Source organism: Vigna umbellata, chromosome 1, assembly GCF_029865625.1.
Source record: "Vigna umbellata cultivar VRB3 chromosome 1, Vumbellata_1.0, whole genome shotgun sequence".
Classification (NCBI taxonomy): Eukaryota; Viridiplantae; Streptophyta; class Magnoliopsida; order Fabales; family Fabaceae; genus Vigna; species Vigna umbellata.
Genome location: NC_142165.1, coordinates 41,574,284 through 41,597,134, shown reverse-complemented (window position 1 = coordinate 41,597,134; position 22,851 = coordinate 41,574,284). Strand labels below are relative to the sequence as shown.

At 35.2% G+C, this 22,851-nt stretch overlaps 3 protein-coding genes and 1 pseudogene across 7 annotated transcripts; 1 reads left to right on the top strand and 3 right to left on the bottom strand.

Annotated features, from left to right (window-relative positions):
• Nucleotides 1-298: 298 nt before the first annotated feature.
• On the bottom strand, nt 299-3,250 carry SYNC1 (Class II aminoacyl-tRNA and biotin synthetases superfamily protein). Its single transcript, XM_047319277.2, has 6 exons — nt 2,644-3,250; nt 1,749-2,342; nt 1,246-1,502; nt 1,025-1,154; nt 860-918; nt 299-676 (listed from the first exon to the last, which is right to left on the bottom strand). The coding sequence occupies exons 1-6, from the start codon at nt 3,124-3,126 to the stop codon at nt 493-495; spliced, it is 1,707 nt and encodes a 568-aa protein (XP_047175233.1). The 5' UTR covers nt 3,127-3,250; the 3' UTR covers nt 299-492.
• Nucleotides 3,251-9,037: 5,787 nt separating this feature from the next.
• On the top strand, nt 9,038-15,433 carry LOC124842718 (vacuolar protein sorting-associated protein 32 homolog 1-like). Of its 5 annotated transcripts, none has more exons than XM_047319276.2 (9): nt 9,038-9,164; nt 9,336-9,497; nt 10,101-10,200; nt 13,406-13,491; nt 14,164-14,255; nt 14,454-14,568; nt 14,711-14,906; nt 15,016-15,036; nt 15,160-15,433. In XM_047319276.2, exons 2-7 carry the CDS (start codon nt 9,426-9,428, stop codon nt 14,900-14,902), a joined length of 657 nt encoding a protein of 218 aa, XP_047175232.1. In that variant the 5' UTR covers nt 9,038-9,164; nt 9,336-9,425; the 3' UTR covers nt 14,903-14,906; nt 15,016-15,036; nt 15,160-15,433. The 5 variants fall into 5 exon arrangements, with proteins under 5 accessions (XP_047175232.1, XP_047175231.1, XP_047175229.1 ...); XM_047319275.2 differs by having other exon boundaries at nt 14,992-15,036; XM_047319273.2 differs by lacking the exon at nt 15,016-15,036.
• A 1,708-nt stretch (nt 15,434-17,141) lies between these two features.
• On the bottom strand, nt 17,142-20,442 carry LOC124842720 (transcription factor MYB87-like). The gene is made up of 4 exons (XM_047319279.2): nt 20,219-20,442; nt 18,396-18,573; nt 18,194-18,323; nt 17,142-17,959 (listed from the first exon to the last, which is right to left on the bottom strand). Exons 1-4 carry the CDS (start codon nt 20,348-20,350, stop codon nt 17,461-17,463), a joined length of 939 nt encoding a protein of 312 aa, XP_047175235.2. The 5' UTR covers nt 20,351-20,442; the 3' UTR covers nt 17,142-17,460.
• A 138-nt stretch (nt 20,443-20,580) lies between these two features.
• On the bottom strand, nt 20,581-22,129 carry LOC124842717 (zinc finger CCCH domain-containing protein 20 pseudogene; annotated as a pseudogene).
• Between the last annotated feature and the right edge of the window lie 722 nt (nt 22,130-22,851).

The window sequence follows — 22,851 nt, the reverse complement described above, 5'->3', positions numbered from 1 at the left end:
TAAAGGATAGAACTTCAAATGTGTATTCCTGTCACTTGTTATGCATTCTTACCAATTGGAAGAATAGAATTCCCCAAATCTCGTGGAGAAAATTCTTGTGGGAGATCTGAAATATTGTAGTGGTTATTTAAGTTCATTTATACTTTATTTAATATATTAGTTTCACCAAAATATATATAATTATAGACAATTAAAATGCTATATATCATTTTAATTACTATATTCGTATCCTCTGGCAGAGCCTGGATTCACTTCTGACGAATAATAAAACAAATATAAAGGTGGATATTAAAAAAAATTGAAGTAACAGATCAACAAGACCCAGAATCCTTTAAAAATAAATTAGTTCGGCAAAAAAGAGGAATCTCAAAGACCCACTCGTGGTGTCTGCAACCACAATAAAAAAATTAAATGCTATATATAATTACTATTTTTCAACTCAACTACTAGGAGCAAGAGAATGACAACCACTAGTTATCAGAAAGAGAAAGATTATAGATCAGCTCTGCCTGGATATCGTGGAAAGGGAATCACATCTCTAATATTTTCCAGGCCGGTTGCAAAGAGAATCATTCTTTCAAAGCCAAGCCCAAATCCCGCATGTTTCACTGTTCCATACCGCCTCAGATCAAGGTACCACTCGTATGGCTCAAGAGGCAAACCCATTTCCTTTATTCTGCAACATAAAAATATAAGTCAAATAACTTCCAAGGATATCAATTAACTAAAGGAAAGAAATCAGGAAAAGACAGTAAAACATATTTTATATATATATATATATATATATATATATATATATATATATATATATATATATATATATATATATATATATATATATATATATATATATATGAACCTTGACTGGATAACATCATAACGCTCTTCTCTTTGGCTTCCACCAATTAGCTCTCCCACCTGAAAAATTGCATTTACTTAAATACATGCTTCTATTATGCCAAAAAAACCATCAATATAGCAATCAACCATAAACATGTTCAAAACAAAACACACAGAACGCCACCTTTGGTACAAGCACATCCATAGCAGCCACTGTTTTTAAGTCATCATTGAGCCGCATGTAGAATGCTTTGATTTCTTTTGGATAGTTATAGACAATGACTGGCTTCTGAAATTTTACCTCTGTCAGGAATCTGCATAACACCATTCCATCAAGATGTCACACAACACAAATCAATAAGCACAAGTGCTGGACCAAAAGGTGAAAAAGAGATTACAAAGTACCTTTCATGCTCAGATGCTAAGTCAATACCCCATTTCACTTCATTCTCAAATTTTTTACCATTCTTCACAGCGTCTTCTAGTATTTCCACTGCTTCTGTATACGAAACTCGAATAAAGGGGGTGGAAGCAACCAACTTCAAACGATCAATGCAACCTTTATCAAACTTATCAGCCATAAACTCCATATCCTCAAGACAGTTGTCAAGTAACCACTGACACAAAAATTTCACATACGCCTCGGCACAGTTCATATCATCCTACACATAAAACACAAAAACCATGGACTTTACTGCTTCCAGCACAAAAAATTAAAAACATCAAATCTTATAACAGCAGGTTTATGTAGGCAGCTTTGCACTGGACAAATTAAACAGTTCTCAGCCCTAACTAAAAAAAACTGCCTCATTCGACAGATAACTATAACAGAACTAAGACTGACAACAATAATGCTGCATCTGAACATAATCATGATCATTTATGAGTGAGTTCAAATTTTTATATACCTTCAACTCTGCAAACGCTATCTCAGGTTCTACCATCCAAAACTCAGCCAAATGCCTGGAAGTGTGAGAATTCTCCGCGCGAAAAGTGGGGCCAAAGGTATACACACTGCTAAGTGCACACACATAAGACTCAACTTGAAGCTGACCTGAAACCGTCAAAAACGCTTGACGTGCAAAGAAATCTTTCCCATAATCCACCTTTCCATCATCCTTCTTAGGAATCCCAGGCTTAAGCTTGGACCTCTCCTCCACCTTAGCCAAACTCTCCTTCGCCTTCTTAAGCTGATCCACAGCAGCACCAATCTCTGGCTTAGTCGCCTTGGCAGCTTTCAACTGAGACACAACATCCCCTTTCTCCTTAACAACCAACCTAGCCGCTGCCACATCTGCCTCCGTAGGAGGCGGATTCTGCAACAACTCCTTCTCCAATCTCTCAGCCTCGCTCAGCAAAGTCGTCACCTGAAACATCTCACCCGCACCCTCACAGTCACTCGTGGTAACAATCGGTGTGTGCACGTAAAGAAACCCTTCTTTGTTGAAAAAAGTATGCGTAGCATATGCAAGAGCATTTCTAATTCTAGCGACCGCAGATATCTGCAATCACACACAACATGACATAAGTATAACTACAAAAAGTAATAACAACCAAATCAATTAAGTTTATCTATAACAATTGAGGTCTCTTTTTTCTTCAATTTCTCACAATATCGGTCCACAATTTCCCAAACCGAGATATTAAGTAAAGGTTTTTGCCCTCATACAATCAGAATCCGTGTTATGCCACAAAATCACGATAACACTATAAAACCTCTTGACAGAGTAAGATTATGCCATAATAACTAAATTCATTAACACTTTTAGAATAACAGTTTATGACAAAAAAGAAGGAAGGTACCGTGTTGGTTCTTGAACGAAGATGAACGAAATCTCTGAGGAACTCAAGAGTAAGTCTCATTTTGGGCAGAGGATATTTGGCGGGATCGACTGGGCCGACGTGGAGGACCTTATCGGCGCGAAGTTCGATCTTCTGTTTGGTGCCGGCGGGAGGAAGCTTGAGGTGGCCGTCGACGACGACGCAAGTTCCAGTGGGTACGAGTTGACCGAGTTCGCCAAGCGAGGCTTCAACGATAACTTGGAGGTTACCGGCGCAGCTGCCGTCGTTAATTTCGAGGAAGGCGAAGGCGTCTTTGTCGGCTTTCCGACCAGTCTTGACCCAGCCACCGACGCGCGCCTTCCGGCCGGCCAAGCCCGAGCCGCCGTCGGGGCGGGAAATGATGGAGCGGATCGGGACGCGATCCGAGAATTGGGCCTTGGGTACCTCTTCGTCGAGGGTGGTGACTGCGAGTTGGTCCGTCGGAGGAGAAGATGTGTCTGCCATTGCTGCTGACGGCTGCGGCGGAGGAAATGGGTGGCACACTAAGAAGTGCGAATAAAGGTAAACCCTAAATTGGAGTGTGAAATTCTGATGTGTCTACTGTTAAGTCTTCTTTTTTATTTTGCAGATGCTCATGCGAATAATAACTGGACAGGTTTTAGCTTTTACTCATTGTACGATGATGCTTTGTTTTGGACGGCTATAGGTGAAAAAAATATTGTTTGAATTAGAAAAAAATATATATATTTATTCATTATTAATATTTGTATTTTATTATAACAATATAATTAATTATTAATATTTTAAAGAATAATAATTTTAAGGAGGTATTTGATGATATATATATATATATATATATATATATATATATATATATATATATTAAAAATTAATTTGACATAAAACTGTACAAATTCACTTTTTTAGTTTTACTTAAAAAACTGATTAATTTATAGTATTTGATATTGAGATAGAAATTATTTTTTCAAGTACTGAATTGACATTTTCAGGATTTATGTCATCTGCTAATAAGCGTATTAAAAAAATATCTAAAGACTAAATCTTAGAACGAGACATGAAATAAAATACTCTGGGATTTAGGGTATTTTAGTAAATCTACAAGTCTTTTAAACATGAAGAAAATCTTTAAACAAATTCTGAAAACTTTGTATGCTGTGGGGAAGTATTACATGTTCTTTGCTCTTTATAGTTATAAAAGTTTTCCAAAAGATAAATATTTTACATGTTTTTAGTTTCTAAAATTAAACATGGAATTAAGATTTATTTTTATTTTGATATACTTGAAATTATTTTTCTTAATTTTTAATTTTTATAAATAAATAAATATAAAATTTTAATTTAATTATGTTATATTTTATTACGTATCAAACACATTTCATATTAATATTTGAAATATTTATTTTATTTGACATATTTTAATTTACACATTAGTCACATTGTTTAATTTAAAAAAAATTAATGTAGTTAGTTTGAAATTATTTATTTATTTATTTTTCAAGTTTAAATACTAAAAATATATAAAAAAAATTAAATAAAAACATTATATTTAAATTGTAATAACTAAAACCATATTTAATCCAAAACTAAATATATATTTTTCATGAGATTTCTTTCCTTCAATCAAAACTTATAACGTTTATAAGTTTTCTTTTTACAGTATTAAAACTATAAAATATATATTATAAATTTTTAAATATCAAAATTATAATTTATTTCTTATTGCATACATCAAATTAATGTATGACTATCTAAAGTTTACAGTTTTTCACTGTATGTAAATGTATAGACAGAACTATCTAAAACTTAGTTTGAGTTAGGAAAAAATAATTTATATCGACTAGATAAAATAATTTTATCATAATTATTAAAAAATATATACTATTATATAAAGATTATTCGTTTGGTGTCTATGTGTATTTTTTAAAAATTTACCTTTCAGTAACCACATTTTAAAATTTTAACAACTACTCATAATATTATTTTTTTAGTTTTATCTTTTTAATAACTATTTTTAAAATTCATATTATTAAAAAATATTATAACTATTTTTAATATAAATCATTTTATAATTTAATAAATTTTTACTATAATAAAAAATTGACATGCATGCATATAGCACACGTATTTTCACTAATAATACTAATGAGAATACATATGTGTATTACTTTTTTGTTTAATACCCAATTTTGTTTCTAGTTTGGTTGACAAATCTCAATTTAGTCTCTCCTTAGAACAGTGTTTGAAATAGGTCATTACTTGTAAATTTGTGAGTCAAATTAATCTCTTCCGTTAAATATAACCAAACGGAGTTAATGGAATGATAATGTAATAGTAGTTAGTGGTTACGTGTGAAAATATAATTGTTTTTGTGTTTACGTGTTGGTTAATTAGAGAAGAAAGAGTTTTGGTGTATAGGCCCAAAGCTCCTTCAGATTAGAAATTAGGGTTTCTTCTTTTTTCTCTATTGGGACAAAGTTTAGAGTCTCTTCTTCACTTCCAACCGTGGCAGTCCTACCTTCCACCAGCCTAACACCGCCACGCATCCCACTGGTCAGCCAAAACTGTCGTCGGCGACACCGATCATAGCCAGAGTCGCCGCCGACCACCGCGCCAACCTCTCCTCTCCTGCCTCTCTTCGCGCGCGAGAGAAGTACTCTTGCCTCTCCGCGTTGCGCCCTCACCACCGTGCCTCCCACCATTCTTCGATGCCAGAGTCGTCACCGCAACTGCATCAAACGAGGTCGTCGTCGTCGGGATTGTCACCGACAACGCTTGTTGCGGCCAGGGGAACCATTAGAGTTCCCCTTTCTTTTCTTCCAAACATTAGGGTTTCTCTTCTCCTTTTCAACTCTACAACGCTCACCAGGAGCGATGGAGACGCCACCGTGGTCCGCTCTTGTCGGGTTCATCACCGGTCATGAATGTGAGGCCAAACTCTTGGTTGGGGTTTCTCTCTTTACGGCGCCGCTGCCATTGGAGACTAAGCCCTTAGTCACTGCCCACACCTCCACCGAGCTTGGTTGGGGTTTCTCTCGTTCTCAAATTCCAAGGCATCATGGCATGGTTGGCCACGCCACTAGCTTCTTCTCCGAGTCCTCCCAAGAAAACGGCGTTGCCGTTGTTCATTTTGCGCTTGTTGGGGACTCGAACGACGCCATTCTAGAGCGCGTCAAATCTCGAGGATCGGCGATCGAGGTCGGCGTTGACGCAGCTAAGTAATCGTTGGGTGCCCAATTTCAAACAGGGCAACGAGAAGTTGTGCAGTGGCTTCGATCTTTCGGGTCCCGTGGCCATTGACGAAACGATGATCACACTAAAGAAAAAACTGAACTTTTTTATTCCTCGTCGAGTTTTTCTTCTTCGTGTGTACCTGTGAAGTTTTATGGGGTTCTTTTTTGTGTGTGGTGTGTTTCAAGCTATTTTTTGGGAGGCTTGAGGAAGGAATGAATGATGGGGTTGAATTTGAATTGAATTTGCAAAGAGAATGAAGGTTTGAATGATTTGAGAATTGAGGATTGAAGATGGAGAATGAGTTGGTTGGAATTGTTAATATGTTTTTGGTGCGTTATGTTTTTGGTTGAAAGCAGGGGAAATAGGAGAAAAGTATTATAGGAAGGATGGGAATGGACATTCGATGGAGGTGAAGATGGTGGAAAGGTGTTGGTAGTAGCTGTGAGTGGCAAGATGGTTATGGCGATGGTTGAAAATGAGTTGTTATCTTGACTGAGAATGAGAGTGGAGAAATTGATTTTAAAAAAAATCCAATTTCTTAATAAAAGTCTTTCTTCTCTAATTAACCAACACGTAACCACGCACACAATTATATTTTCACACGTAACCACTCACTACTGCCACATCATCATCTCATTAACTCCGTTTGGTTATATTTAACAAAAGAGACTAATTTGACTCACAAATTTACAAGTAAGGACCCATTTCAAACACTTTTCTAACGAGAGACTAAATTGAGATTTGTCAACCAAACTAGGGACAAAATTGGATATTAAACCTTACTTTTTTTAATAAAATAAAAATTTATCATAGATATTTAACTGGTAGTTTATAAAAGTCTAAAAATTTGTGTTTTAAAATTGATAATATGTTTAAATAATAAGACTTAATAATAAAAATTTAAAGTATAAATAGATTATTTATAAACAAGCTTTATTATCTTAAAATCACATAATCTTTCAAAACACATTCATTTTATAACATTTTTCTTTCTTTCTAGCTTTCCAAATCGGCAACTTTTCTGTTTGAATATAATGATCTTTAAGGTGAACTTCCAACTTTTATCCAATTAGTTTACGCAAAAGAGTAAGTTGATTTTATGTTATTTTATTATTTTATGTGTTTTTTTTTTTCATGTGGGGCTTCTTGGTTTGCATGTAGTGTTTCAGATTTCTATAAAAGTATTTATTAATCAGTGATCCTAATGGTATGACACGATTGTCTTTGTGTTGTTCATAGGAATAGATAGAACGTCTCGTGTTTCTAAAGGTGTTAGGGATTCTTTATTAGTATGTACGTCTTTCAAATAAGGAAAGCTAATTGCATTGGTTTAAGTTATTTACATTTGTGTTTTGCATGATCAAGTTGTGTAATGAAGTTTTATATGTTGAATGTGGTTATTTTGAATGTTGAATCTGGTTTAAGTTATTTACATTTGAGTTTGTGTTGATCGAGGAACTTAGAATTTGATCAATTTGGTTAATTGGTATGTGCCTAACATTAAAAGCTAGTTTTGACCCAATTAATGAGAAAAGGGTGTCAATTTGACAATTTGAACAAGTTCCATTTTCCAAAATTACATAATTTTAATATGTTGATATTTGATACGACAATGAGTGATTGCAATCTAGCTTTGAGCGTCAGTTCATTATGTATGTCTACGAGCATTTTAGCTTTAGACTCTTGAGCGCTAGTCTTGTATCTTTGAGCGCAAAAAAAATGTGAATGATTTGGCGATGAGCGGTAGTAGGGCACCACTGAACGCCGTATTTCACTGCAAGTTTGAATCATTTTTGTTCTTGGACGTTGAGCCACAATAAAGTGTTGTTGAGTGTGAATTTTTGTGAAAGAATGATGTTGAGTACCGGGTCTATCACTAAGCATCGCTATTTGTGAAATGTTTGAAGTTGATTGCCTGGATCGCCGGTGAGCATCACCTCATGTGAGAAGTCTAACGTTGGACGCCACTTTTGTGCGCTAATAATGCACATGTTGAGTTTTCTTGTTCCATGATTGTTTGATACACATTTTGCAATGTACTTTAAGCATGTTTAATAGTAGTATGGTGTTTGTTCATGTATGAAAATTTTGATGATGAGTATGATATATGTGTTGGTGTAATTTTGTGGATCTCGTTGTGAGATTTTATGGTGGCGTTTCATTAATGTATATAATTGATATATGGATTTAGTATTGGGAATTATCATGTCGCTCTAATAATCATTCAATTTCAAGTAGAAAGGGGTGGAATACATGGTAAGAGGTGCAAAATGTCCTATGCCCTTTACCTTGGCTAAAGATAATTGACAAACTAACATTGTGTGTGGTAGCTAGGGTGAACGAGTTCTTCTACCACCATAAATAAATAACTCACTAGAGTCTGTTGATATGAACTTGCTATGAATGTTGATATGAATTATTTATAGATGATAATATCCTTATATATGTTGTATGATACATTAGCTTACATTTGCTGTGTGTTTTTGTTTATGTGTTCTCTTTATTTATAATGATCACCTTGAGTAGATGTGAATATAACAATTAATTTAGTGTAGGAAAATGATGGTATATTAGTATAGTGTTGGAATAACATGATTTATGTATAAATTATGTTTTGAAAAATCGTATTATGGGTGTAATATTATATTTTAGTTGTATTATATATATTTTTTGTAACGTAATTATATTTAAGATATAAAAAGAATAAAATGAGATGTTATATAAGAAGTTCCAAAATCATTAACATAAAATTAAAATATAAAAAGAATAAAATGATATATATTGATATAGGATAAAATTAGTAAATGATGATGTATTTTAAAACAAAGTTACATAACAGTTATAATAGTAAATTAAAAAATATTTAGAAAGATAAAAAAATATATATTAACAAAAATTGAAATTATCCAAGTACATCGTTGTTATATATTGTTAAAAATACGAAATAATTCTTTTTTATCTTAACTATAAATAATTAATTAAGTTAAAAATATAATTATAAAATTTAAAAATTAAAGTAATAAAATAATTTATATGAATAAAAATAAAATCAGCATTAAATATGTAAAAAACAGTTAAAATTCGATCCATAATTATATATATATATATATATATATATATATATATATATATATATATATATATATATATATATATATATATATATTAATTAGGGATCACAGTTGGTAACCAACAGTTGTCACCACGTGGAGGAGTCGAGAAAGGGCAGATCAAGTTTCGATTAGTTTCTCGTTCAATTGAATTTGGGAATTTCCTCGATACTCTACAGGGTAGGTGTTCTTGCCAGATCTCCCGTTTCTTATCCAACCTTAATAATCTTCATATATAACCTCAACAAAAATTAAAATAAACCTAATTTTTTCAAGAGGTTCGTTCATCTTCACTGTTCTTTCCGTTCATTTTCTTGAATTTGATTTTAGTGAATCCTTTTGCTGTTCCAGGGAGATCGAGTTGCGAACAGTCTTTAGAGTCCCATCTATTTTCCTATTGGACGAGCAAGGTATCGTTGTTTCGACATCTCTTAATCAACCATGTTTACCCGAATTTTTGGTAAACCTAAACAAGAAGCCAATACTCTAACGACTCTGGACAAATTAAACGAGGTAAATTGGATTTGGATCTCCCAATTGGGAGATTTTCTTTTCTTTTTTTCAACCGGAAGAATTGTGCGTAGTCGATGAATTTGAGTTTCATATATTTATATTGTGAAATCTGATTAGTGTTATCATTTTCCACGAAGTTTAAATGATAAGCCACGTTCTCGTCTTTGGAAGTTGGAATTATTACAAAACGAATTCCTGGATATTGTGGATGTTCCCATATGTTAATTCTTAGCTATTTACAAATTGGAGGAATAGAGGCAATTTTTTTTTTACTCTCTGTCTCGTCCCTTTTGTAATGGTTTTCTCCATTTAGTGTTAAGGAAATCGCTTGATGTAAACTAAGCGAATAAACTGCATATGTTCACATCATTGTTGCGACACTGCCTCAGTAGCCAAGTTCTGCTTTTATTATCTAATTTGTCCTCATTCAAACCCGTGCAGGAATTTGCATGTATTCTGAAATTCTATTTTTTTTCTGGTTCTATAATGTTGCATAGTTTTTCTAGACGTCCTTTGATCAAGAAAGGATCAATTTGTGAATTAATTTGCTGTTTGAGGAAACTTTTTTCTCATTTCGAGTGCTTTGTTCCTTTAATTCTGCAGACACTTGAAATGTTAGAGAAAAAAGAGAAAGTACTCCTTAAAAAGGCCGCAGCAGAAGTTGAAAGGGCCAAAGAGTTCACCAGAGCAAAGAATAAAAGGGGTATGTAGCAAAACTCATTTATGCTTGTTATCGAGAATACATGCACTGCCTGCCTACTCCACTTATGTTTGTGCTATTACTGAGGTTTTGAATGCATTCATTAGTCAAAAATTGTCATGATAGTTTCATAGAAAAAAGGATGTCAAGCTTCTCAACAAGACTTGGGGTCTCATTTGTTTTGACATCTGCGGGGTGGTAGTTGGAATGAACAAAAAGTTCCGATGAAAGTTCTGTAGGTACTTTAGAATGTGAAAAGCCATAGATTGATTAGATTTACTTTTACTCCAATTATTTTGTTATCGTGATCTTTTATTATTACTGCCACCACTGATGGATACCATTGTCACACCTACTGCTATCATTGAACGATGAATTTACCTTATATTCTCTCACAATATGGGCTTAGCGTCTAACTTTATCCTATAAAACTAGTTTGTAAGGGGTGGACTTCCTAATATAAGCATGGTGGTTATTAGTATTATATGATTCATAATACAATATTTACGGGTCAATATGATTCGAGCAGCTGGAATAAAAATTGGTGAATACAGTTTGATATGATTCAAGCTGTTGGGAACACAAATTGATGAGCGAATTATGTTTGTGCTTGAGTCATATCACGAGTTGCATGAATTGGACCTGATTCGCAATCTGGAGTAGGATTACACAGTTATGTTAGGCGTAAAATTGAAGAAAAGATTGCCAGAGTGGACAAATCTCATTGCAATGAATTCTAACTTCTTTTCTGGTCATGGCTGTTCTTGCAACAAACGTGTCCAAGGAAAGAAGCTATGGAATTCACAACCCAATAGAATTTATTAAGCACTACTTAGGCCATATATCTTATCTAATAGTAGACATCCTAGTGGCTTCACACTGTGATGTTTTGTTAGCCCCACTGTCGGTAGCATTTTCTAAAATACTGTTTATGACCTATGGGTGATTGCAACTAAAGCAACTTTCCGACACACCTATCACAATCAGGACCATGGGCTTGGAGAGTGTCAATGAAGGTTACTCAACAATGGATTTAAGATAGACTCTGACTTATAGTTTTAGTTTCTCTCGAAACCAATTTAGAAGATGAGGGCTGCCCAAGCCTTATAAACACTTTTTGGTGATAACAAACTGCTGAACTGTGACTGAACTAGCCTATTGCTCATTACAGAAGCTAAAATACAAAAGGCTACTTACAATCATATGCTCTGTCACACCCCCACTAACTCAAGGTAAAAGCTGTGAGCATGCCTGAGTTTGTCTCTTAGAGTACAGAGCTGTGCCTTCAAAAAGGCTTGGCACGGATGTCAGCCACCAGCTCTTAAACAGGAACATATTCAGAATGAATGACTTATTGAGAGAACCTTCTCCTGAACAAAGAAAATATCCTACTCCAAGCTGAGAAACGAATACTGGAATTAGACTCTCTGTCACCCATGTCAAATACCCCAAATCAGACATGCAATTTCAGAGGCAGCTGAGCAGAGCAAGGTTGAAGAACAGGCCAAAATCAGTTGCACCTTGATGATATTGAAGGATCTGTTTAACAACTGTCCAGTGAGGTTATGAACATGATTTGATAAACCTTGTTGACAGCATACCCAATCTCAACTCTGATAACATTAATATATTGCAGGGCCGCTACTGCCGACCATTGATTTGTGGAATCCAGGGTCCTCTGAGTAGTCTGACCAGTAGCGACACAGTTTTAGATGCACAGTCAGTGGGGTAGTAATGCCGTTGACAGTTGTTATGGTGAGAATGGTGAAGGAGTAAAGAGATTTGGTTGCCATGTGTATGACTTTAAAAGCTCTGGTACTGTTCAGAAATCAGAGAGTTTTAGAATTGGCAGAAAGGTGTATTAATAAACATAGAGATCAGATAGTAACTGCTTGTAACAGAATTGTAGTGTTGTATAGCATGCTTAAGTAACTGGAGAGCTGTCAGTGAACTAACCTATTTCTTACTGCAGAAGCTAAAATAGAATGAGCTAACATGCAATCATATACTCTATTAGTGTGCAATTTGAAAATAAATTGCTAGTAGTATTAGGAAAACTGCAATCACACTATGATTTTGATGAGTCGCAATACACCCATTAACTAGAAAAAGTAGTAATTAAAAACTTAAACATCGAGCCACAATGCATTAAACACCAAGCTTGGTCAAGGTTATCAAAATTGAGTTTCAATGTTGTATTGAAAGGGGGTGTAGTGAAAATAACAAGATTTATTTGAAATGCAGCACTCTATACATGTTCGTATGTGTATATATCTATGTATATGAATAAAAGATTACATAAATAAGAAAAATAACCTTTAAAACATTGGAGGTTAAACTACATCGAAAATTACAAGGATTTATACCAACTCATAAGAGCACACTGCAAAACAGCCATTTTCCTTGACAACACAGCAGATCATGCTGCAAAGAAAGGGAGAACAAAGGAAGTCTTTAGCCTCAAACAGAGAAGCCTGAGAAGAGAACCAAAGAAAAATCAAACCAAAGAGATAGGGGCCAAATAGAAGAGTGAGGAAAGAATCAGAAAGGATCATTAGTGCGAGGGAAGAACCAGAGGAGTGTAAAAGGATGGCAGCAGAGGTGAGTTGAGGGTTGTGCCAACACAACAATTTAGGAATCAAACAAAATGATAAGGTCTCTTTCAAAAGGTTTCTATGACCTCTCCCAGATTGTTTGCTGCTGCAACCTCATTTTTTTCAAGTGTGGCAATCTGACAATTCCACTATTTGGAGCCATGATACGGCATGAGCAAACCATAGAATGCTTTTCAGTGGATGTCCATGTCAGTTGGGAAGTCCTATGTGTTGTAGGCAATTTTGATACAATTAGCTTAGTGACAAATGAGAGGCACAGGCCAGATTAATTTTAAAAAATAATAAAAGAAATTATTTTATCCCTAAATGTTTTGTTCAACTTTTTGTATTAAAATTAAAAAAAAAATTAGAAATGCAGTTCATAAGCTGGAGTGTGTAACTCCCCTAGATGCAGCATGTTTACCCCAATACTCTTGCCATTTGTATCACCACTTCTCACTGAACTTACATTGATAAGCTTGTATGCATTTTTTTCTGAAAAAAAAATTATGCCCTCACGTATCAATGGTGAGGATTTCTTTAAAATGCGAGCCAATTCACCCATCAATGGTGTATTAATCCATTATGACTTTTTTAATTTCTGCTTTATGCAGCGGCGATACAGTGTTTGAAGAGGAAGAGGCTATATGAACAGCAAATAGAACAGCTTGGAAATTTTCAGCTGCGTATTCATGACCAGGTGTGTGAATGCACTTTAAATTCAGCAGCTGCAACAATTGTTTTTGAAACTACAGCCCGTGAATAGTCATTTGAATCATCAAAGGAAAAGTTGTAGGCAGAAAGGTGTAAAGATTATTACTATTATTATTATTATTATTATTATTATTATTATATTAATAAGAATTAAATTTAACAGTGTATACGAATATTAGCATACTTTTAAAAAAATACATGAAAATATACTAGTGTCATTGAATAGGTAAAAGGGGATGGAAGAAGTGAAACTTCTGGTAATAAATAGTGAGTCAAACTCATTGAATTTCAAGCTCTTATTTGTCTTTCATATGACAAATTAGGAAAAGAATAAGTCAGTTTTGGTCTTAAAATTGGAACTGAATAATCAATATGATGTAAAATATTTTCTAATTTTTTGAAAAGAAAGTAGAAGGGTCTCGTTCAATCAGTTATGCGAACCATGCATGATTAGTTCACATGGGTCAGCTTGTTCAAGACTGGTATTTCCTTTTTTTTTTGTCTGTTTTTTGAAATCTTATTTTTTGAGGATTGGTTGGATCAGTTACTGGTTTTTTCTGTCCAAGAGCCAGTCCACACTAGTTCTGACAATTATGGGTATGATAATGTTTCAGTGCATGTAGTATCATTTATATTTTCTGCTGACAATGTGTTACAGATGATAATGTTGGAAGGTGCCAAGGCTACCACTGAAACAGTTGATGCATTGAGAACTGGCGCAGCTGCTATGAAGGCAATGCAAAAAGCAACGTACGTATATTTGTGTTTTCATTCTTGATTTACTCTTCCATATTTTTCATCATTGTTTCTAAAACCTGACAAGTTACTGTATTTTTTGTAATATGTAAAATCTCTTTGCATGTAACAGAGATGTTTTGTTTAGTTCATCCATCTTATTTAATGGGCTTCTGATTGCGACATTGTTGAATTGCGGTATTTATTTTTCAGGAATATTGATGATGTTGACAAGACCATGGATGAGATCAACGAACAGACAGAGAACATGAAACAAATTCAGGAAGCATTGTCTACTCCAATTGGTGCAGCTGCTGATTTTGACGAGGTCATTTGCTCTAATTTTAATTTTATATGCATTTGTACTCTTTGAAACTGAGAAATTATCTTTTTAGTTGTTGAGCGTAGTTATAATGTATTATGTCACATGTGAGGAGCATTCTAAAATCTGAATTTCTTTTCCATTTCAGGATGAATTGGAAGCAGAACTTGAAGAGCTGGAGGGTGCTGAATTGGAAGAGCAGCTTCTTCAGCCTGCAACTACAGCTCCAGCAGCTCCGGTGCATGTTCCATCTGGGCGACAATCCACTCGCCCTGCATCATCAAAGCCCACTGCTGAGGAAGATGAGTTGGCAGCTTTGCAGGCTGAGATGGCACTTTGAGCAGGTCCCTTTCTCAGCTGCGACACTATTGATTTATGCTATATTCATTAATCTGTTTTAGTTTGGTTGGTATTGCAATTAATGTGCAGTTGAATGGTTTGTGTGTGCACCAGTTCGATATCAACCTTTGCACAGTTGAGTTCACTTGTATAATCATAGTTTGGAATGAATTTTCTAAAATTGCTTCTCAGAAAAAGTTTGACAATCTTAATTTACGCATTTCTTATTGACTTTGCTGTTGGCTTTGATTAAGCCAGAACTTTGCAGGCATTTACGTGCATGATCTTGTAAAAACAGTGACACGGAGAATTCTGCTCCCTCTCATGCTTGCTTATCTATGAAATTATTAAGCAAACCAGAAATGTATATAAAGGTTATTAAATTCAATAGCCCTTCAAAACTTCTACTTTCTCCTGGGATGTGTCACCCTATTCAATGTCGTGTTCTACAGAACGTTGAAAACTCTGCTTTATACGGTTGTTAAATGCTTGATGAATTCGTTATCTTTAAATATTATTCTTCAGACTGATCCATGCATATCTCATACTTAAGTCACAGTGGAGCAAGGTTGTTAAACACAGAATTTACGGCTCGGATAGTAAGAATTTACTTCAGATAAAAAATATATTAAAATATTTATAGGTAATATATATATAATCATGTCATTTTGAATAAGCCCGACTTCTTTTCTTATGCCCATTATAATAAATTGTGTATATTAAATTGATTATGGTCCAACAATATTAGAAAATTAGCAAAATCTAAAGAATCTAACCAAATTGTCAAATTGTATACCCACATTATTATTTTTCGCACTTCAGATTTTTTACAAAATAGTCTTATGAAGAATGTATTATATAAAATAATGTTAAATTAAATAATTTCGAAAGATTTAATAGTCTTTATTAAAATATTTTAAACATTATAAGTAACTTTTGTTAGAGAATGTCCAAAAGTTAATGTGTAGACATACTATTTTCAGATTTTTTATATTTACATTCTTAAAATTTTGTATATTCTTTATATTTTATAGATTTTGTACTCTTAAAGTTTTTTATTATGTAAAAAAATTGAAAATTTTCAGAACCAGACAAGGATACACGATATTTGAATAAAAATGCTAAACATTTAAAATAATAGAAAAACATAAATTCAAATATGATTTGTAAGCATGCTAATTAGGTAGTCAAATTAACTTTGAACAATTCAAACTTCCTATATTTGACTATGAAATAATTAATATTTAAAATATAAGATCTTATAGACTTAAAAATAATAAAATATTTTTTTTAAAAAAATTGAAACAATTATCTTTTATTTGCCAAAAATACACTATTTTTCACGAAGTTCACCTTATAAGATATATACATTGTTGGCTTTTTATTAGAACCGATATTATTTTCCTAGCCGTATCTGTTGTGTTTGCACATGTTTTTCAACTTAATATCCATGAAATATAACCTTTAGACTTGACAATAAGAGAAATAATTATTATTTTCAAAAAAAGGCCTAATTAAGTTGAACCATAAATGCTGTTTAACACAGGATAAACTAAAATTATTATATTTATAAACTAGTATTTCATAGAAAATACATCGCTATTTTTATGTCGAATAATCATAACTTAAAAATGATTAATTTCTTTATCAGTAATTCAATTTAAATATCCAAAAAGTAAGTTTCTATCTAAAATAAACATTTGAAATTAAAACAATCTTAAACTGGAAATTAACTTTAAAAATTTCCACAAGAACAACTCAAAATCGTACCGAATATGGTACAATTTCATTTCACAAGTTCTCATACCAATATCTGTTGGTAATTTTCAAAGCGGTATAATGTGAGGGACTAAATTGTGGAGCCTGAATAATTGCAAAACTTCATCAACAGAAAAAAAAAGTGGTGAGCACAGTTTTATGTGATTATTCATTGAAAACCTTCCCAGTAAAAGGATGTCTTTCTTTATACATGTGTAGGTAAGTGTAAAAACATCATTAATACTTAGTTTTTACTCATCACTCCAATGTTTATTCAATGATGCATTTATGTATGCAATCAACAAACTGCACATGCAAAACTATAATCTTCCGACTGAAAAAACAACAAAATAAAGCAACTTTTGCAGTAAACGACTAAACGTAAAGCTTATGTGAAAGAAATCACGTAGGCTTCTCTTTCACCACTTTATATGTGATAATGGCGAAAGAGACACACTATCACGATTCATCTATGTAGTTATTGTTATTGTCAGATGGGGACCCCTCCTTTTGTTTCTTTCTAAGCTTAGAAATTCCTCAACACAACGCAACTTTCATGTCCACTGCCATCCCATTCACATTCATCAACATTTTTCAATCAAAAAAGTAAAATAGGATGTAAAGTTCTTCACTGAAAACCTCGCATAATTTCTTACACACCTAACTACTTTAATCAAATTTAAATCACAATCCACATTTGAAGGGTATATAATCACTACCACTCATTAATACCATATAATATATGAAATCAATATCCTTTTTCTTTCTGAAATGGTGCTGCTGTTTGGAGAGAACCTTTGGTTAGCCAAATGATGGCGCAATTTCGCTGCTTTTTTCTTGTGAAACAAACCCATTACTAAGCAAGAGATCTTCGTACACAAAATCAAGCAAAAGTGCTTCATTTTGACCTTCAATATCGTCATCATAGCCAAACCATTGAGTCTGGTTTTCCTGTTTCGCAAAGGATGTTGAGTTTGAAACGACTGAAACTTCATTGGATAGTGGTACACTACAGCTGCTGCCAAGACCTGAGACATTAGATCCTAAAGGCAATGGTGAAGGAACTGGAATGTGTGTCCGCTCCAAACCCAAAACACGAGACTCGGCTGAGTTCTCATGATCGAAGACACGGTCTTCAGCTCGAGACTGAGGAGTAGTGGAAGTTGTGAACTGTGGACAAACAGTATCCACAGTGGCATTGGTGTTTGCTACCAAAAACTTTTTCTTTAACTTAGCGTTCCAATGGTTTTTCACATCGTTGTCTGTTCTCCCAGGTAACTGAGCCGCAATAAGAGACCACCTAACCCAAAAACCACAGCATATGTGATATCAAAAAGCAACACAAAACATTGTAAAACATGTTAATCTAGATTAGTGTTTTAATATATATCACGATCACATATTTTTATCGAGAATCGCTACGTACCCTTTGGAAACTGAAGGTTTTAGCACTATATATAGAGTTACTTTCAAACTTATGAGTGCCAAAGAATCAATCTTGTCTTAGTTATAAACAAAGAATGAATGAACTTGCCTGCTTCCGATGGTTGAATAAAGGTTGCAGATAACTTGGTCTTCCTCATCGGTGAAACCTCCATGCTTGATATGAGGTCTGAGATAGTTCAGCCATCTCAGACGACAACTTTTCCCACACCGCTTTAGGCCTAAAAGTTAAAGAAAAGAGAAATAAAAATAATGAAAGTAGCAGAGTTAATTGAAAAAAGGGATATATAAACCTGCTTTTTGTGGGAGAGTTATCCAATTGCCACCAGTGCCATGTTTCTTGAGATAGTTTTTTAGGGTTTCATCTTCTTCGGGAGACCAAGGACCCCTTTTGACATTAGCTTTGTCACAACATGGAGCTCTTCCCATGGCTTTTAAGTCAGAGAAGATTTGAAAGTGAAGAAGACAACACTGAATATGGAGAGTGGAGAAGTGTTATGGTATATATTATAGAAAATGGATTGGGAAGTGGAAGGTTTGAAATGTTTGACTTTGTCTGACTGAGACAGACACACACACACTGATAGAGCTGTTTGATTTGTTTTGTTTTACTTGTTGCTGTTGTGTCCTAACTCCTAGCCAGTTTGCTCAGTGTTTCTAACCTATGCAGCTGCTTATCTTATGAAACAAGGCAAAGACTCAGTCAATGACTGTAATGCAATGCAACAAAAAGTACTTCTTTTCTCTCTCTCTCTCCCTCAATTTTATCATATCTGATCATCCATCATCCATTTAGCACTGTAAACATTACAAAGATCAAAGGGATTTCAAAGATATATGATGTTTTAGCTTTTGAAAGTGAGTGCTTAATAGTATCAGCAGTTTACTTTATAATTTTACAGACTGCTTGGAATTAGGTCTAGAGAAATATGTTGTATTATATGAATACTGTGATTGGATGAAAACGACAACGTTAATTACGAAATGCATACAGCCAAATCATATATAACCAAATCGTAAATAATCTTTTTACGATCTTTGCATTTTTCTCCGTCTGAGTATCTGTAATTGTTGCATGTTTAAACAGATTACGTAAAAAAATAAATATACAATAAAGATCATGCTTTACATAAAAAAAAAATATTTTAAGGATTAAAATGAAAATAAATATAAAAAATTAAATTATAAACTAATATTTTAAAAAAATGAATCTTCGTGTATATATAGAGTCTTAGAAAAAGGTTAAATCACAAGGTATTTAAAAACGTATTTACTAAACACTACTAACTGATAAAGTCAAACAATGTTCTTTATAGCTTTGCATATACCAAGTTGATGATATTCTTGTGGTAGATCAAATTTCATAAAAGTCATTCGCAACCTCCCTAAATGGGAAAAGCAAGAGAATGAGATTTGATATGCAACTGATTTCTTTACTATTTTTTTCTGAAGAGGGAATTCACTGTAGACTCTACAATTAAAAATGAAAAAGGATAAGATTACAGAAATTTAGTTACTTAAACTTAGCATGATACGTAGCTTTTAAAAGTAAAGAATAGTGGTCGAAAATGATGTTTTGTAGAGTAAAATGGAGAGAAAGACAGGAAGGTATGAATCCAATCCAAAACAGAAGAAAGTGGAATTTATCTTAGTGGGCTTGTGTTAGATAATGTGGAGGATATTAATATTCTGTTTGAAGTTTAGAGGGGCAATCTTTGATTAATATGCACTTGCAATGTATCATATTTTATGAGTCAATTCCATCAGAATCTTATCTCCCAAGTCCAACAACCCTCATCATCTTGTCTGTTGTTGTTCCACTCTCATTAATAATTCATTTATAACACTTTCTTTTCTTCTCTAAGCAAAAACCTGTTGCCATCCAACCAACACTCTTCCCTCAAACCGGGGATTCATTTTTAACATGTAATAATTTCCCCTGCATTACTCACTTAGATTAGATTTCTTACATTCACCAAAGATTTTGTGTAAGTTTCACTATCAAATATTGCAAGCCCAGCAGAAGGTGAAGTCTTTACTTTTAACCGACAAGATTCAATAAGAAAAGGAAAATTGATAAACAGTAAAAAAAGGGTCCAATATGCAGATGGTGTACCAAAATGGGGGACCATGTACGCTGAAAGAGGTGATGAGGGAAAACGTTTGCATCAATACCAATCCAACAAGAATGGTAGTTTGCTGCTTTCCCTTTCCTCGTTTGCCACCCTTGGCACGCAAAGCCAGCCATCAGCACAAACTCCAAATCACTATTTTCAATGTATCCCTTTCAAACTGGATCTCATGTTATTACAAGTAAATGGAGATCACTCTAACTACCAAATGCCCCAATCTGCAATCTAAATTCTATCACTCCTTCAAACATTCATACATACACTCTGCCTAATCTCACACACCATCCATCCATTTTCAACACCTTCTTGCATCATTTCAAGCTTACTGACAAAAACAACAGAGTAATTATAAGGAAACATAAGGGCATGTGTAAAGATTTTATTTTGGAGTGATAAAGGACAGAGGTTTGAATTGTTCATAAGATATGAGAAATATTTTAAATTTATACATGAATGAGATGAGATTAGTGAAAATAAACACGGTAATTAAGACACGGGAACTATATCACTTCATCATCCGCTGCTACCTATACAAATGCTTAGGATGTTCATCCTTGAAAATCACCTGTTCATCGTCCAACAAGTCCCCCCAAAAAACCATTATACTGTCTTCACCCACACCTTTAGAATAGGCTATTTACAGAACATAAGTGGATTCTTCTTCCAAAATAAATCTCGCACTACCATTCTTCCTTTTCTTCTCCCCCGTATTCTATACACGCCGAGGGAACAGTGGCAGAATGAAATCAGCGACTCACAAGCTCCGAGACCCACCCGACATCCGGGACCACGGGCTCACCCGAACCCGGCCCGTCAAGAACGTTCTCTTTGCTCAACTTCTCGAACATCCTCGCTCTTATGTTTCTTCCGGACTCCACCCTCTCCATCACAGGCTCCTCCTCGCAACTCCGCTCCCACAGGTCAAAGTAATTCACCCCACCGCGAACCGGAGCCTGGGTTGGGGTCGAAGGAAGACTGATGAACCCGGGTCGGATCACTGGTCCTCTGGGTGACCCGAACCCGGGAGACCCTATAACATTCCAGGAAGAAGGCAAGGACTTAATCTTCCCCAGTTGCAAGTTTCTCAGCGAAGCTACCATCTCGTTAACAGACAAAGACCCGGAACGAGTCATCGGAGACATAGGCGGAGACTCCACCGGCGGCGACAACGACCCGGGAGAAGACACGAAGGGCGCCGCCGTCTTGGAGGACTCGATCGCGTGTCTTAGAGGAGACCCGTCGTACGAGTCAGCACTGCGTGGACTCTGCTGCGGCAACACCCTTAGTTGCTCCGGCGTATGGGCAAAGAAACACACGCGCCGGCGGCAACTGGTGCCGTCCTTGCACGGTTGAGTGCGGTAACGAGCGGGATGGAGCCAGCACTCGAAAACCCCGTGCGCGTACTCGCATGCGTCACCTTTCTTGCAACTTCCCTTGCGAAAATCGGGGCAGGCCGAACCGGAGTAGTGATACTTGCGGGGATCACGGCGGCGAGCCTTCTCGCCGGGGTGGGCGTACGGACACTCGGTCCAGTCATGTGACCTGCCACGTGCGCATCTCCGAACCTTGAACTCGAACATGCGGAAATGATCGCAGGAGTAGGCGTCAACCGGAACGTCCGATTCCAGGGAAGGAACATCAGAGTCTGACTCTGCATCAGTGGAGTCGTAGTGCTGAAGGGCGCTGAGAGCTTCTTGCAGAGAGTACGGAGAGTAATCAGCATTGGCGGTGTACGGTGAAAAGATCTCCGGCGAGGATTGGTGGATGAGCGGCCACGGTGGGACGTGTACGGTTGGGTTTGCGCGGTTCGTCTCCCCCAACATCATGGTTGTGTTGCCTTTGAAGGTTGTTTTGGTTTTATTTGGATTAGATGTTTACGTCTCTTCCGGCACGGTCAGTGTCTCTTTATAAACTACCTCAGTACATGTCTTTAACCCTGGTTGGGTTTACGCTAACCGTGGTTTGCTTGGAAATGAATGAACCCAGCGGAACTCCATTGCGGTTAAAGTTCACGCGGGATTTTCCTTCCATCACCACGCCGGTGTGACAGACGCGCAGTTTGCGTTTGCCACGTATGTGAACAGGTGTTAATGCGAGGAAAGCCTTGGCACGAGCCGTTGGATTCTGATGTGCTGCCCCTAGTCACCACTTTGTATCTTCCTTCTCTTCCCAAAGCAGTAGAGTGAAGCTTATCATTCCCTACCAAAAGACACGCCCATCTACATTAATAAATCTCAAAATAACCTAATATTATTAATTATGTGTGCTATGTTAAATCATAATTTAGTTCTCATAAATCTTTCACCCCTTCTTTATTTACGGACAATTTTGAAGATTTATAATAAAAAAAGTTTCCTTTTTATTACAACTAGACATCTGATTAAATTAAACAAGTTAGTTATGTTAGGAGAAAATCAAATTGAAAACTTGAAATTATATTTATAAATTTTTTTCATATCTTATAAAGTTCTAATTACCAACTTGTCTACCACATAGTCAATCGACTACTAGTACAATAGTGCAAACTTGTTTCGTAATGTAATCAAATGTTAAGTGTGATGTGTTCTTGTCTCCATTTTTCTCGACCATAGGTGCATACACGATTAGATATATTCTA

Bases quoted from the DNA above. Each gene is read 5' to 3' on its own strand.
- SYNC1 (XM_047319277.2), bottom strand. From the start codon at position 3,126: ATGGCAGACACATCTTCTCCTCCGACGGACCAACTCGCAGTCACCACC. The intron at 2,343-2,643 runs GTACCTTCCTTC...GTGTGATTGCAG, and splicing joins TTCGTTCAAGAACCAACACG to ATATCTGCGGTCGCTAGAAT. The intron at 677-859 runs GTTCATATATAT...TTTATGTTGCAG, and splicing joins TATGATGTTATCCAGTCAAG to AATAAAGGAAATGGGTTTGC.
- LOC124842718 (XM_047319273.2), top strand. From the start codon at position 9,426: ATGTTTACCCGAATTTTTGGTAAACCTAAACAAGAAGCCAATACTCTA. The intron at 13,492-14,163 runs GTGTGTGAATGC...AATGTGTTACAG, and splicing joins AGCTGCGTATTCATGACCAG to ATGATAATGTTGGAAGGTGC. The intron at 14,569-14,710 runs GTCATTTGCTCT...TTTCCATTTCAG, and splicing joins CAGCTGCTGATTTTGACGAG to GATGAATTGGAAGCAGAACT.
- LOC124842720 (XM_047319279.2), bottom strand. From the start codon at position 20,350: ATGGCTGGCTTTGCGTGCCAAGGGTGGCAAACGAGGAAAGGGAAAGCA. The intron at 18,574-20,218 runs GTACACCATCTG...CTCCATATTCAG, and splicing joins GTACATGGTCCCCCATTTTG to TGTTGTCTTCTTCACTTTCA. The intron at 17,960-18,193 runs GCAAGTTCATTC...TTTTTGGGTTAG, and splicing joins TATTCAACCATCGGAAGCAG to GTGGTCTCTTATTGCGGCTC.